The 16,265-nt window shown below is 33.8% G+C and overlaps 1 protein-coding gene across 5 annotated transcripts in view; it reads right to left on the bottom strand.

The window, feature by feature from the left end:
* AKAP9 (A-kinase anchoring protein 9) overlaps positions 1–16,265 on the bottom strand; it is a 147,217-nt gene that overhangs the window by 93,607 nt on the left and 37,345 nt on the right. For all 5 annotated transcript variants that reach the window (XM_057730301.1, XM_057730302.1, XM_057730303.1 and 2 more), the window contains exons 8-12: positions 10,507–12,885; positions 7,250–7,463; positions 5,333–5,412; positions 2,893–3,031; positions 2,070–2,155 (exon numbers count right to left, since the gene is read on the bottom strand). In XM_057730301.1, coding sequence (XP_057586284.1) covers positions 2,070–2,155; positions 2,893–3,031; positions 5,333–5,412; positions 7,250–7,463; positions 10,507–12,885 — 2,898 coding nt within the window. The remainder of the gene's footprint in view (positions 1–2,069; positions 2,156–2,892; positions 3,032–5,332; positions 5,413–7,249; positions 7,464–10,506; positions 12,886–16,265) is intronic.

Genomic DNA, 16,265 nt, shown 5'->3' with positions numbered 1-16,265 from the left:
ATGCGTTCGATCCCTGATCTGAGAAGATCCCACATGCCACAGAGCAACTAAGGCCATGCGCCACAACTACTGAGCCTGTGCTCTAGAATCCACATGCTGCAACTACTGAGACCGTGTGCTGCAACTACGGAAGCCCGCATGCCTAGAGCCTGTGCTCCCCAACAAGAGAAGCCACTGCACTGAGAAGCCTGTGCACCGCAACAAAGAGCAGGCCCTGCTCACCGCCAACTATAGAAAGCCCACACGCAGCAACAAAGACCCAATGCAAGCCAATAAATTAATTAATTAATTTAAAAAAAAGCACAGCAAATAAAATAACCTTGGTTATGAAAACGGTAACCTCTTCTGAGACAGAAGGAAAATAAATTAGGGTATTTTCAGATTTAAAGAAATACATATGGTCTATAGGTAGCAAGATGAGATAATTTATAATTTATAACTGATAGCTCATACTCACAGAAAAATGGGAAATAAGGCCATCTATGAAGTAAAAAGGGGAGTAGAAATGGAATGCATGACTTGAGGGAAGTTATAAAGTTAGGTAACATCCACTGAGAGGACTATGAGAGAATAAATGACAACATAAAAGAATTGTCAAGTGATCCTGAGGGTCCAGCTGCAGTCAGAGACCATGATTATACAGTGTCACCAAACCACATCACCGTCTAATTTTCTTAGCAGCCCTCAGAAACCCAAGTATAAGTGGAGAAGAAGGGTTCTCAGAGGCAGGATAAGGGTAGCAGAAAAACAAGAAATCTAGACTACAAAGGGTTCTGGTAAGAAAATGGTACAATGATTCTGAATAGGGTTCAATATTTTAGCTATGAATGGAAGGAGAACGAAAACTAATAACTGTAGAGAAATGCAGAATTAAAGGATTTTATTTTTTTAAGGTTTTTTTTTGATACGGACCATTTTTAAGGTCTTTATTGAATTTGTTACAACACTGCTTCTGTTTTATATTCTGGTTTTATGGCTGTGAGGAGGAGATGGGGAACTATGACTACAGTCTACTCTTTCCTTCAAAGAATATGACAATGACAATGAAGGACAAAGAGAACCACAGACAGAGGGAGATACTGGATTCAGGGAAAACTGGTCCTGACCAGGGACCAAACCAGAGATGGCTTCTGGTCCCGAAGTAGGGAACAGCTCCCCGACTAGGGGAACCCGCACTCCTTGCACTGGAAGGTGAAATTTAAACCACTGGACCGCCAGGGAAGTCCCAAAGAAGGGTTTTTAATCTATCCACCTGTCCTCCTACATAGTTATCTATAAGACACTGGGATAGGTTTACAGGTTTCTGGAAAGGCTGGATAAGGTTGCGATTTAATTGCAAAGAAAGAGGAAGAGAGAGGGGAAAGAAGAAAGGGGATAAAACAGAATGGGAAAAAGGAGGAGGGGAAGAGAAAGAGGAAGAAGAATGAGAATTTTAGCCAGAGTATCCCTCATCAGCAATATAACTTTCAACGCCTATCAGTTACATCTTTCAAATCAATATAATAACATCAAAAAGTACCCAAATAAGCAAACTGACATCTTTCTGGATATTTTTTCATACAACATGAGGATTACAACTCTTACTCTGTTAATATGTTATTTTTCTGATATAGATAATAAATATGATGCCATCTATACTGTCTTACCTAGTTTTCTATGCACACATTTCTGAAACAACCACTTGAAAGAAATTTAATCTATATAACACCATGTGAAACTAATTAGCTATGTTCTAAACAACTAATTACTATTTTTCTCTAAAACAGACTCACTGCTTTAAAAAATATTACATGTAAAATTAAATGCAACCATTTCACAAACTTTACAATTTGACATTTTAGATACATTTTAACTTTATCATGATTTAAAAAATTCTCTAAAGGGATAAAGAGTATTCAAATTGCAGAAATTCCTTTAGCTCGATTCATATATATAAATATACATCACTCTTCCCTAATTTTCTTTCCATGTTCATTTACTTTAGAAATTCTTGGTTGATGAAGTAACTTACAAAATAACAGGTAATACAATAAATGCAAACATTATAATGCATTTTCCATTTTACATACCTTACTTAATCGTGACTGAAGTACCAAGAGTTTGCTGTATTCTTCTGTTATTTTGTTGAGAAGAGTTTGCATATTTTCTTCAAAATCTAAATGATAAACAATTATAATAATTCCACTTCAGAGTAAAGACTGCTTCTTTCAATAAGTGTTATTCATCTACTCCTATCTTTAGAAAATTGCCTGCTAGAACTAAAATTCATATATTTAGTAACCAACAATTAAAACCTCATTAATGTGGAGCACCTGCTACATATTAACTTGACAATTTCGCATTAAAATATGTTATTTTCTTTTGGCATTCATTAATTTGTACACAGTAATTTGTTCATTATTCATACAAATGGACAGGGGTGGGAAACATTTTTATATGTGAAGGAATACCAAAAAATTAATTAAGGTTGCAATTTGTAAAAATGAATAAAGGATTCCTATTAAGAAAGATAACTGAATGTCGTCTTATTCTTTTTAAAAAAATAAAACACTGACATAAACTTATTTAATAAATACAACAACTTTTAAAGTTTTGGATCTATGGTATAAAATTAAGAATTACAATGAGGAAAATGATGGAAGTAGAGGAACAGAATATAAAGAGACAAGGAAACTTGTAGACTGCTTTGGTTCTCTTTATATCACAATTATTGCACTGTAAAACTAAAAATGTACATTAAAGATAAGATTTCATGAACCTGAAAGAATAAGATATTAAGGTAAACTCAAATTGGCTAAGTGATTAAGTCATGAATTAATGGAAAAAGTTTATCATGAATTCATTTAAGAAAATTAAATACTCTGTTCAATAATGCGGTAAAGCCTTTATTACCTTGAACTTCATATCTATAATCTTGCAATTCTAGTTCTTGATTTTCAGACGTATGAACACCGGAAGTCTCTTCTTCTTCTACATTTACTTCACATTTTAAAGCAGGAGTATAATGTTCACCAAGGACACTGCAAAAAGTCTGTTGACAACAAAAGTAGGTATTTTGTGGAATTAAAATTTTGATTTCTGCCACTAAAGATCATTAAACATTATTTTACTATATGCAAAAGACAGTCAAAATGGCACAGAAAAATCAGCAAGAAAACACTCTTCCATATATCAAATCAATCTGCAAAAGACATAACCAAGTCTAAATTTTTCTCTCCACATAATGGATGTGAAATTCTTCTTACACCAGGAAAATACTGATAGTCTTCATTATCTATAATATATACCAAACATATCTATCAAAACTATAATTTTTTTGCTTCTTCCTAATAATGAATATATCTTGTACTTTAACCTACCACTTTCTAGCTTGGATCCTATTCTGATGTTATCTCTGTAATGTCAACGACCCTTGAAAAAACACCAAAAGATGAGGCCAGAAGTTCAAAAATGATGACTAGAAAGCAGTCTATAAATTCCTTAGAAATTATAATATATGAAGTAGGAGATCACATTCATAGACTTTAACATAAGAGAACACTATTCTGTGGTTTATACACAGAAGAAAATAAAACAATATTTAACACATTATTCTGGTTTTTCTCCTGGGCAAGAGACAATTCTATCATCATTTACAAACAACATACACCACATAATCATTTGATAAGCTCTCTAAATAAGTTTCACCTTCGCCCCTCATGCAACTGGAAATAACAATCAACAATTTCTAGACTTAACCAATTTGTTTATTGTTGCTATTTCTTGAGATTTGCCTAAAAGTTAAATTATACTATTAATAATTTACTTTATTAAATTTTCGACATAGTCCCTAAGGTAGAATTTTATCATAAATTGATGAATTAATTCAGGTTGGTAGAAACCTGAACGATCACCCAATTTACAGATGAAGCAACAGACCCAGAAAGATGAAGTAATTAATCCACGGTAACATCAATGATTAGTGACATAACCAGGTTTCATGATGAACTCCAGGGGACCTCTACATTACAACAAGCTCATTCATACTGCAACTTGAGATTGGGGGTCAAGTAAAGACATTAATGGAAGAAACGAAAATATAAAGTCAGCTTATAAATGAACTACTGTGACTTGGGCCCTCTTTCCACATTTACAGATTATCCATCAACCATGGATATGAAAGGACGATGCCTGAACCCTTCGGCAGAGGTGGAAGCTGAATGAATGAAGGCCTTTGGTGTGGTTATTTCTGACTTTCTTCTGTTTTTTTAAATAGTGTTTTTGAACAATTCTACAGGTAATCAGAATCAGTAAGGCAGCTTTACCTTCCCAAGTAATACCACCCTCCTCCCTCTTCAATTTACAAATACACAGGCTAGAATGGAGATGGGTGACAAATCTAGGCATATATATTAAAATCTGAACTATTTCAAATGTGCAGAAAAAATAGTCCACCTATTAGCTCTAACAAATACTAATATTTTGTCATATGATATACATATTTTTAAAAAGAAATTGAATATTTCATACAGATTTGAAGATCTCTGAATTAAGTACTACTTACCTATTTCATTCACCTCTCTCTCTGCCCAGAAGTGACTACTCTAACATGCATGTTTTTATACTTTTTTGAAATTTGCTGATATTAGTACACCTATCAAACACTGCATTATGGTGTTCCATTGTATGCATATACCACAGTTTGTTTATTCATCTGCCTGTGGATGAAACTCTGAGTTGTTTCTAATTTCTGACTTAACATAGACACTCTTGCAGTGAACATACCTGGTTGTGCACATATGTGAGCCTAGGAAGAATGCCTGGGCTGTGCGATGTACATACCTTTAACAATATACCTTGCCAATCTGCTTCTCAAGGTAGCATACTCCCACCAGCAGTATAGAAGCTCTCCTATTTCACCCAATCTTCACAAATATAATTATACTTGGCATAATTAGCTTTTAGATTTGGCAATCTATAGTGTGAAACCTTATCTCACTAGTCTTGTGCAAGATCCCTAGGTAAGTCATCAAATTCACTCAACCACCAAAGCAAGCCTGGGTAGAAAACAGACCTGCTTAAGGCCCTACTGGTCTGTTTTTTTTAACTAGGCATACCTTTTGTGTATTCTACTGCTGAGATACTTTACCCTAAATTTCTTTTGTTCCAAACAGATTATCAGGAAAACATTTAAATACTCATCTTAAACTTAAAAACTCAGCAATATTCTCTGAATACAGTTCTGAGCTAAGATAGTAGGAAAAACTAATTCCGATGATTCTGCTTATCAAATCAGTAGTAACTTAAAATTTAACATTTCTTGTCTAAAAGTATTTTTTAAGTAATATCTTACCTGTGTAAAATGAGAACATTCCTCAGACACTGCCTTGCGAAGTTTTCCAATGAGCATCTGTAAAGGCTTCACTTCATCACCTAATAGAATAGATACTGCATTAAAATGTTCACTTTACATACTTAGAAACTATTTTCATATTAAACCTATTTCAACTGGAAGCTTCCTGACAATAAGATTAGTTTTAAATTCTTTATTTCTTGCAATGTTATTTTGTACTGTTCAATGTTAACTGTAAGATAATTTGTAGAATTTTAAATTTATATCCCACAAAAAGCAGTGACTTACAATTTTTTTTATTATAACCCAATACAAGAAATACATCATACAGCATAACTTATTACATATATACATCCATATAAAATTGAAACAAAAATTTCACAAATCAATATTTACTCTTTCTACATGCTATGCATGCCAATGTTTTCTGTTCTACTCTATTACTGGACTGACTTCATCACCCATTAATGGACCCATTAATTAACCTGTAGTCTGAAACACTACAGATTCCATCTGAAGAGGATACCAATACAAACAATATATGCTTAAAATCTTATTCAATTCAAACCAAAAGAACTCCTGAAGTGAAAAAGTATGATATTCTTCTTTAAGCCACACTTTAAATTCTACTCTGTTCAACAAAACAATTCCAAACTTATGAACCACCTCATTCCCAAAGACAGATTTGTCAAGAGTGGGGGCCTAAAGATATCTTGAACAGAGGAAGTCTAATTAATTAACTAAATAATTATCAATGATAAAAGTTAACTGCAACCAGTCTTCCACTTAAGGTTCCTTAAATATTGTTGCTTCCACAGTGTCATCTTACTCTTTTGGCTCACTCTACAGTCTCCCATGGCATCTCATCCTTGTTCTTGGCCTCAAATGATTATTGATTTTACAAATCTTTATCTTGAGCCTAAACCTCCCTCTTTGGTTTCAGTCTTCTATTTTCAACTGCCTACTAGATATCTCTTTTTCAAAGTCAACAGGTATTTTTAACTCAATGTTCCAAGCTGAATTTACTAGTTTTCCCACAAGTTTGCTCTTCATCCTTCTCATGACTGGAGTCACCCTCAATCCAATTACTCAAGCTAGAAACTTAGGGATCGTTCTCAATTCTTTTCCCTTTCACTGCTAATATTTACCACAGACTACAGCCTACCTCTTTAACTCTTAAACTTTCCTTCCTTCTTCAATCCCCAACGACATTTTAGTTCAACATCTTAATGTTAACAGAACTACCGCCAAAATTGTTTATCTGGTCTTCTGATCACTTACCACTCTCCCCCAAGTTGCCCCAATGGTGTCATCCTAAAATAAAAATCTTACTATGTTACTCCCACTATTTAAAATTCTTCTTTGGGTCTTATCACCAAACACATAAAGATTAAACATGCTTCCATTAGGGTATATGAAAACTTCTCTGATCAAGCTCCTGCCAATCTTTCTGGCTTTATCCCTCACAACTTTTTCACACGTCTTGAACTCTCAATTCTCCAAAATGGATGCAGTCTCTCATTTAAGACTCAAGAGCATTCCCTAAAATTCCAACCCCCCTACTCCTGCCTACTGCCTCACTCTTCCAGGAAGTAATACACTTTTCTCCTCTCTCCTTCCAATCTTTTTGTTCATTCTTCAGTTATAGAAATTTTCCTATTCTTTTTCTAAGAGTTTATTTTATATTGCTTTCCCACAGGATTATGGACTTCTTAGGAAAAATAACTCAGTGATTTTAGATTTCTCAAGCACTTAAATGAATATCCTATGATTGTATGAACAAATGCATCCAGGACTAGGATACCCAGTCATGCTCCTCTGTGGGGTCTAAGTCAAGAAGAGAATCATGGAATGGTGGGCTCGAAGTGATACTTAAATTGTTTCATAGTACTTATAATTTTGTTAGAAACCATTTACCTGTTTCCTGTGTTTTTATATTCTGTAGCTCTAGCTGGTGTATTTCCTGAAGTTCCTTGATCTTTTCCTCTTGAGCAGAAATAAGCTCCTGTTTAAGACTGCAAAGAGCTTTATCTTTTTCATTTTCCATATATTCACGAACCTGATCCACATGAGTTGAATAAACCAGAGAGAGGCATATACGTTGAGCTTCCATCTGTAGCCTTAAATCATTCTTAAAGTGAATTAATGTGTAAGTTAGAATATTTTTAAATGACAAATCAAATAATTTAACTTTTGTTGCATATACTGATTACAAGGGCAGAAATACATGAAATTACAGTTTAAAATTTCATATAAGAGAAGTGACATCTAATTTAATTTTTTCTCATTTATTCTGTTGCACTGACTTACCTATCTTTTCCAAGGAAAATAGCACAATATTTTCATTACTTAAACTTTGCAGTAAATTTTGAAATTTGGTATAGCTAGGATGGCCTGATATCTCATTTTTGTTTAAAAATAACATTTTAAAACATAGAGAAATGCAAATAATAATGTAATAAACACATACACATATCCCAAATTAACAAATACAATTATTTTATATATTTTTTCATTTCTCTCCTCCCTATTTTTTTGGTTTAGAAAGAAAACACAGACAAAATGTAAACTATGTTCCCATTCCTCCTTCCCCAGAGGCAATCATTATAAATTTGATCATAAATTTGCTGCAAGTTCATTTCTTATGCTCTTACTTCTTAATCCATCTATAAACAATGTGTTATATTTTCTGTTTTTAAGAACTTACATAAATGGTGCAAAATGGTATTTATTTTGCAAATTACTCTTCTCATTCAATATGCTTCTGAGAGCTATCCATGTAGATATAGATGAATTTATTTTAACTGTATGAATATATCAAAATCTGTCCATTTCCTTTTTGGAAATCAACTGGATTATTTCTAATTTTTTGATATTTCAAAAAACTGCAACAAATTTGTATACATATGCCCTTGTACAAATACGCTAGTGTTTCTTTAGTGTACTGGTTCTCAAACTTTAGCACACATCAAAATCACCTGGAGTGCTTATTAAAACAGACTGCACCCCTCCCCCAGAGCATCTAGTTCCGGAGGTCTGGTATGGGGCCCAGAATTTGAATTTTAACCCATTTTCAAATGATGCTGATGCTGCTGGTCAGGGACCACACTGAGTGCCACCCAGAAATGTAAATGTTGCATCACAGATAATGTATATTAATTACATTAGATTTTAACACTTTTTAAAATATAATTACACCAATTTACACTGTGTTTAACAATGTAGGTGAAAACTCACCTCCCCACATTCTCATACTTTTTACTGTGAAACTTATTCTGCCAATCTGATAGGTATACAATACTATTTTATTATTGTGTCAGTTAATAATATTGAAAATATCTTTCCAGGTTTATTTAGCCAATTAGCTTAGTCCCAAGAGTAAAAGTGTTTTTGTGGTCTCAGCATTATTTCTAAGCATATTTCGATTGCTCTTAGGTGTTATTGTTGGGTAAATTGTTGCTCAGTTTCTTCCATGAGCTTCCTTCCACAAACACATAGCTCATTTCTTCTCCCCATCACTAAGGGAGTTTAGGGGGTTTATCTTCATAGTGATGAATGGGCAGGGACAGCTTATGGGTTTGTCTCTGTTTACTTAGTTAATGTCAAGGAGATAGTATCTGAATGTCACTGAAAATGTCTTTAGTTAGAACAAATAAAATTCTTACTGAGAAAATTTGACCATTATGGCAGTTTCAAATTTAGGTCCTCTGCCAGTAATGCTTTTTAAAAAAATTTAAATGATCTCTGGCATTTTTAGGAGTGATTACATGAAAACCAATTATGATTCTGAAAACAATTTCAGATATTCAACAAAGCATTAACTTTGTCAAGGGAGGGAGGGAATACGGGGATACGTGTATAAAAACAGATGATTGAACTTGGTGTACCCCCCCAAAAATAATAAATAAATATATAAAATTAAAAAAAAACAATTATGCAATTAGAACTTTTTAACTCTAGGTTATTAAAATGTAAAACATCCTTACATTTGATATAAGATCATAAATGTGAGTACATTTATTAGAAAAAGAAAAAAACTTTCCAATGACTTCCTGTCGTGTATAGAATAAAATCTCAACTTCTTACAAAGTCGGTAAGACTCTAAAAGATCTGGTCTTTTCCTTCTTCAAACTCCTTTTCTTCCACTCTCCTTCTCTCAAACTCAACTAAACATGTCTTTATTCTGTTCCTCAAACACATCTCTGTCATCACAATTGCTCTAATTTGCATGTGGTAGACTCCTTGCTGTCATGCAGATGGCAGTTCAAATATCAATTCCTCCAAGACACCTTTCTTGACCACCCTATTTAAAGCTACCACCACCACCACCCACCATTCTCTATCACATTATCTGTTTTATTCTTTATAAAGCATCACTATTTCTTAACTATTCTACTTGTTTCCTCATTTACTGCCTGCCGCCCTCACTAGAATATATGCTCTTTGAGAGCAGGAATCTTCTTTCTCTTGTTCACCACTGTATTCCTACCTGTCAAGAGACTCAATAAATACTTGTTATAAACATGAAGAAACACATAAAGCTCTAGTAAGCACCATTATACAATACGCCCAGTGGAATATTCCTGTTATTTCTAACTTCAGTATTTAGCAAATATAAATTGTCAAGAGTGATCTAGCATTACTCATTATCTGCATTCTTTAAATGTATTTAGAATTAATACATTTTTCCCCCTTCAGGTATAACAAGACTGAGAAAATGCTAGGATTTAAATCAAGATTCTTTTTCTTAGGGAAATATAGTTTCATAACTACTGAACAACTACATGGAGTACCAAAAAGTTTGAGTTAATTTTCAGCTGTGGAACCCTGAAAACACCAATACAAAATAAGTCTCTGAAACCAGTCTTTGGGATTGCAACAAAATATTACAAAATAAATTTTCTAAAGCTCACTCTCAACAAAGTTATTTAAACTCTTGCCTTTTCAAAGAAAATGTGTTCTATGTTCTATTTCCTGAGCAGATTAACTGAAAGAGAGGCAACAATGTTTAAGAAAAAAAAAGATAAAAGAAATGATAAAGGATAGGCTTAAGTGAGATTTATATTACAGGGTTTACTTTCATTCTCTTGTAAGGAGGTTACTTTGTGTTTTATGAAGATGAAAACTTTTAGTATGAAATGTACGCTTTAGCATATACACGTAAGTAAACATACCTGTTCTGATTTAAGTACACTGAGCTCCTGCTGAAGTTTATCATTTTCACCTGGTTCAGCTGTCCCACGTGATGATTCATTTGTCACTGACGGCAAGAGATCAAAAAACCATTCCTGCTTGCTTTCTTTTCCAAGAGTCATATTTTCAAAAGGAATTTTATTTACTTCCATTATTTCTGATTCTTCACCAAAGTCTTTATTTATTTTAGGAATTGACCCTCCAGAATCCCTGCTTGTCAAAACTCCATCTTTTAAAGAGCTTAAATGGACATCATGCACATTTACATTTTCTGTCCTATTATGGTTAATTATGATTTCTAGCTCTCTACATCTCAATAAAACTTGCTCTTTATCTTGTTTTAAAGATTTAACTTCTTCCCTTAGAAAACTAATCTCACCATGTTTCTGTTTTAATTCTTCAGAAAGATCAGACAGTCTCTCTGACAGTTCTAATTTTTCTCGCTTGGTTACCTCAAGTTTTTCCATAAGTTCTGTTGTATCTTTCTCAACAACCTCATCAATTTCCAAAGGTTCTGCTGTAAAAGTTTTGTCATCCTCAAAGACTGAACTTTTCACTTTCACTACAGCTGGATTTATTCTTTGCAAATGATGAAGCTCTTCATTAAGTGCTTTAAGCTTACTTTTATACTCTACTTCTTGTTTATTTTTACTGTCTTCTAAATCGGTTTTTACCTTGAGAAGGCAAGCATAATCCTCCTGTAACTCTTGATAGTTAACTTCAAAATTTTTTTCAGCAAATGAAAAAGTATTCCTTTGCTTTTCAATCTCTTCAGTTAGCTGAATACATTGTTTTTTGAGGTCCTCATTTTCCTCTGTAAGTATTTCTATTGCTTTTTGCCAGCTACAGTCTTTGGTTCTGGACTTAATGGGATCTATGAAAATTAATCTTTCTTCTTGATTAACAGGAGTATATATTTTCAACCTATCTTCAAGGGCCTTCTTTTCATCTTTAAGAATGCTATTCTCTGCTTCAAGTTGTGCAAATTTTTCTTGAAGGTCATCCTCTTTTTCCTTCATTTGTTTCTCCAATAATTCAGTTTTAAGTTGTAATTCTTGAACTTCTTGTTCAAGTGTACCCTTTTCCTTTTCTTCTTGTCTGAGTATTTCAATTTCTTTTTGAAGTTCATTGATCTGAAGGGTCATTTCTTCCGATTTTGAATTCACAAGGGACTGCTGTAAATCTTTTAGCTTTGAAATTTCCAAAATTAATTGGTTCTGCTTAGTTATCAAATTGTCTTTTTCAAACTGCATGGTTTCTATCTTTTGACTCATTTCATTCTGTAAGCCATCTATCTGCTGTTTATAGTGAATGCCTAAGTTATCTTTAAGCTTTTCAATATTTATTTGATGTTCAATTTCCAAATCTTCCTTCAGTTTGGAAAGTTCTTCTTCATGACTAAACAGAAGCTGTGTCCTCAGCCTCTCTAGCTCAGCTTCTTGTGATTCAGCCATTCTGTCTAATACAGCATTCTTTTCTCTTTCTAACATTTCAAGCTTTATCTTATAATTTGTAACTTCTGCTTCATGTTTTAACTCTAATTCCTTCCTGGATTCAGATGCAGAAACAATCTCAGCTTTCAAATCTTCCACTGTACTAAGGGACTTGTGTGCTTCATTGAGTTTACTTTCTTGTTCAGCTATTGTCTGTCTAGCCCTCTGAATCTGGTCCCTTGAAAAGCTCAATTCTTCAAAAAGGTCTTCAAGCTGTCTCTGTAGAGCAGACTTTTCTCCTGAAATCACTCCTAGTTCTTCCTTGAGTTTTTCCTTTTGAGAGTTAGTATCTTGCAATTTTATGTTCAGTTCATTTATTGCCATATTCATCAACTTTATTTGATCTTCATTAACTGTACTACTTGGACATGATCTTAAAGCATTCTCCATTTCTTCCTCATGTCGTGTTTTAAGTTCATCTATCTGTGACATGTGTTGTTTTATTAATTCTTGTTTCATCTGCACTATCTGCTGCCCATACATCTCATCCAGCTCTGCCCGAAGTTGTTCTAACTTTCTTTGTGTTTCTTGTTCCATTCTTTGTAGGATATCAGTTTCAAAGTGACTATCTTTATGATTTTTCTTCTGAAGTTCTTCAACTGTCCCCATTAATTGTTTTATTTCCTCAGAACACTGTCTTTCCTTTTGCTTGGAATTAGTCAGCTCTAATTTCATATTTTTTATCTCTTGGTTCTTTTGTACAACCTGTTCCTGTAATTCTTCCAGTAATTTATCAGCAGTTGTTACTTTATCCTTTAGCTCAAGAGTTTTTTTTTCTTCTTCTATTATCTTTGTATTTAATTCTTCAATGACTGCTTCCTTTTCCTGCATTTCTTTACTTGAGTTTTCTATTTTTTTATCCTGTTCCTTTATAAAGAAAAAATGAAAATATAAATATGGCATTTTTAGTTCCTGGTTACTTATATCCCTTAACCCCATTACCAAAAGACTGACAGAAGACTGCTTTTTATCTTATTTCCATAAAAAGTAACTGCTGAGCCTGCCCTTTAAGTTTTCTTACATCAATGAGACACAGGACTTCTGCAGTGAACACCACCTATGAGCAAACATTACAGCAAGTGTTGACCTTCTTGGGGGGAAGAAATCTTTCTTACATCGCTATGATTAAAATTCAGTTGGATTAAAATGTGTCTGAACCATTATATTTTCTTCTTCTTAACTGATCAACATTCTAAGTATTTAGTATTTGCAACAGCTAGAGTACTACATACTCCTTACAGTTCCAGAAGATAGTGCTAAAAATAAATCAAAGTTTCTCCCATACAGTATTTTAGTGACCTGAAAATTTGGTGGGCAAGTGCTATGAAAAGAGTAAAACAACAAACATGGGTTCCTATAGGTCAGCCTTACCTTCACTCCTGGGGCTAAGTGAATCAGAAGTTCAGAGATATGCCATGTGATCTGAATCACAAGTGATATATGGCAAGACAATTATGCCATTTATGGCATATCAATTTGATCCTAGATTTTTGGTGTAGATAGAAATTTGAAAGCAGGACAGAGTTTTTTTCCCAGTTCTGACTTGGGACTCTATTTTGGAACTGTAGCTAAATTGAAACCCAGGACACACACCAAAGCATGTCCCTAAATCATTCACAGAAGTGTTAGAGCATAAGGGAGTCAAGTAGAAGCCCTGGAGACAAAGTAGTTTTGTCTCTGTTACTTAGTTGCTGGAGTAGTTAAGGGCTGTAGTCCCAGGGTCAAAAGAAAAAAGAAAAAAAGGAAAATCCACAGAACGGAATAGAATATAAGTAATTAAAATCACCTTCAGGAAACAAAAGTCCCAGTCCAAGAGGACTTAAGGCACTTCAAATGAATGTATTAACATATCTAAAAAAAGAATGTCAAAGCCTAGGAAAAAAGAAAGCCTCAGAGGGAAATATTGGCAGTGCCCATTCAAGCACAATTCAGGAAAGAGAATCAGGATACCATGAGACTTTGAAAATTATAACCCCTCTGGGAAAGCCATAACTACTGTAGAAAGCAAGGTGGGGGTCTGTTGTAAACAGAATTAAGAATTTCAGTCCAAAGGCATGACCATTCCTACTGTGAGATGGATATATGAGGTTATCACAGCCTAATGCCACTGAACATTTGATTCCTCTAACATCCCTTTATCTCATGCTCACATGAACAAAATCCTATCAGCTTTTGTTTTGGTATCACATATCCCATAAATGTCACCATCAGTTATTACTAAGTACTGAGACTTCTGACTTTAATTTCTGGACCAAAATATGACATTTAAATCAGTTTAACCTCTTTAAATCTTGGTGCTTTTGTCTGTAAAAGAAACAATATTATTTTTGCTATCTCACAGAATATGCTTGAATCTAAAATAAAATAAATATATTAAGGTATTAATTCTCACTGTGCTACATACACACATTATTTATATACTAGAAAAAAATCTATAAGGCATCTGGAATCTATGAGAAGGTAAAATCAGTTCACAGTGATCAACTTCAGTTAAATTGTTAAGTAATTAGTCTTGAAAATGTTAATGTTGTTATGAAATCTGTGATATTTATATATCCTGGTTTTTCATGGGGGGAACCCTCATGAAAGAAAAAGTATCAATTCAAAATTGTCCAACATCTGGTATTTCTGCAAACAATTCTTCATTCAATGATTAAATAGTACAAATTCATGGTTCATTTTTCTTAGTACCATTTATTCCAAAGTACATGGTTTTAAACCACTTGTGTGGTGTTGCCAAAAAAAGACAGCTCTGTGGTTAAGCATACAATCTCTCTATTTTATGGAAACAGACCTGAGAGAGGAGGGAATAATATAGCTCCTGCCTGTGACTACTGCATGGGAAGATCAGAGGATTAGGACAATAAGAATGAACCTGGAACAGTTAATGCAGCTGTCTCAGAGACCAAGAGAGTTCCAACTATCATCCTAATGCCCTAAGTCCCTCAGTTGTTTTCATGGAACTTCACCTCAGGGGGATTCATTCAAAGAGAAAAAAAGGAAAAAATATGTATGTAATGAAAAAGGGGCTGATATCAAAGTATTCTTGCTAACATTCAAATAGACAAAAGTTACTCCCCCTACAAAAATGAATTTACTTGAATTTTAAATAATCTCAAATTACGCTGCCTACTGAAAAGAATATAATAAGTACAATAAAATCCAACTTCCCAGGCTCTTCTGACCTAGGCCTAGACTGCCTTTCTACTCTTACCTCCTGGAAAGACTCATTTTCAGAGACAACTGTTTTCTAATTAAACTCTTTTTTGATGCATATATATTTTTTTAACGTGCTTCAGCCTGGGTCTTTATGCACCCTCCACCCTGTCTAAAATATCCTCCCCATCTCAACAGTTCAGATTCATAACTTAGTCACTTATTTACCAAATAAGTATTAAGTAGCTACTGTGTACCATATATCACACCAATTATGGAGAAAACAAAACACAATTAAAAGGGGATTGTTCCAATTTACGCTCACCTCAAATATCACCTCCCTGCTAAAGCCAATCCTGAATCACTTCCCTTATGAAGTCAGACCTACTCAGAATTTCCAAAACACTTTTTACCCATACCTAGCCTTGTTTTGTGGTGTCTTGCATACATGCCCTAATAAACCATGAGTTCTAGTGAAGAAAAAAAGCACATTTAAAAGCATCACTATCTCTTGCAAGAGCCTGATGCAAAACAACTGTTCTGTAAACATTTACATAATGATTTTTAAATTATCTTGGTTGTAAAGCATGTCCATTTCATAATTTCAATATCTTAGAATTGTACATTTCCTATTTTCCTAAGAGACCATCTCTGGAATCAGACTACATAGATTTGAAATCTGGCTCTACCAATTTATTACCTATATACCTGGGCAATTTACTTCATCTTGCTTTGCCTTGATGTCCTCATCTGTAAAATGGGGGTGATAATGGTACCTCTAACTCATAAAGTTGGTGTGATGACTCAATGAGTTAGTATGTATAAGATGCTATGAATACTGCCTGGTACCAAGTAAACAAAAATAAATGCTACCTAATAGTTTTATTATTATCCAAATAATTTCTCAACATCTTGCAGAAGAACCTCCTAAGTTTACAAAAAGTACTGTATTGTATGTATAGTCTGTCCTCATTATTCAAAGATTTCAGATCCGTGAATTTGCCTACTTGCTTAAATTTATAGGTAACCCCAACGTCAATACTCACAGTCATTTGCAGAAGTGCAGAGTGGTAAAAAAATTTGAGTTGCTG

This window comes from Hippopotamus amphibius, chromosome 4 (assembly GCF_030028045.1).
Source record: "Hippopotamus amphibius kiboko isolate mHipAmp2 chromosome 4, mHipAmp2.hap2, whole genome shotgun sequence".
In the NCBI taxonomy this organism is placed as follows: domain Eukaryota; kingdom Metazoa; phylum Chordata; class Mammalia; order Artiodactyla; family Hippopotamidae; genus Hippopotamus; species Hippopotamus amphibius.
This window is presented reverse-complemented; position numbering and strand designations above follow the sequence as displayed.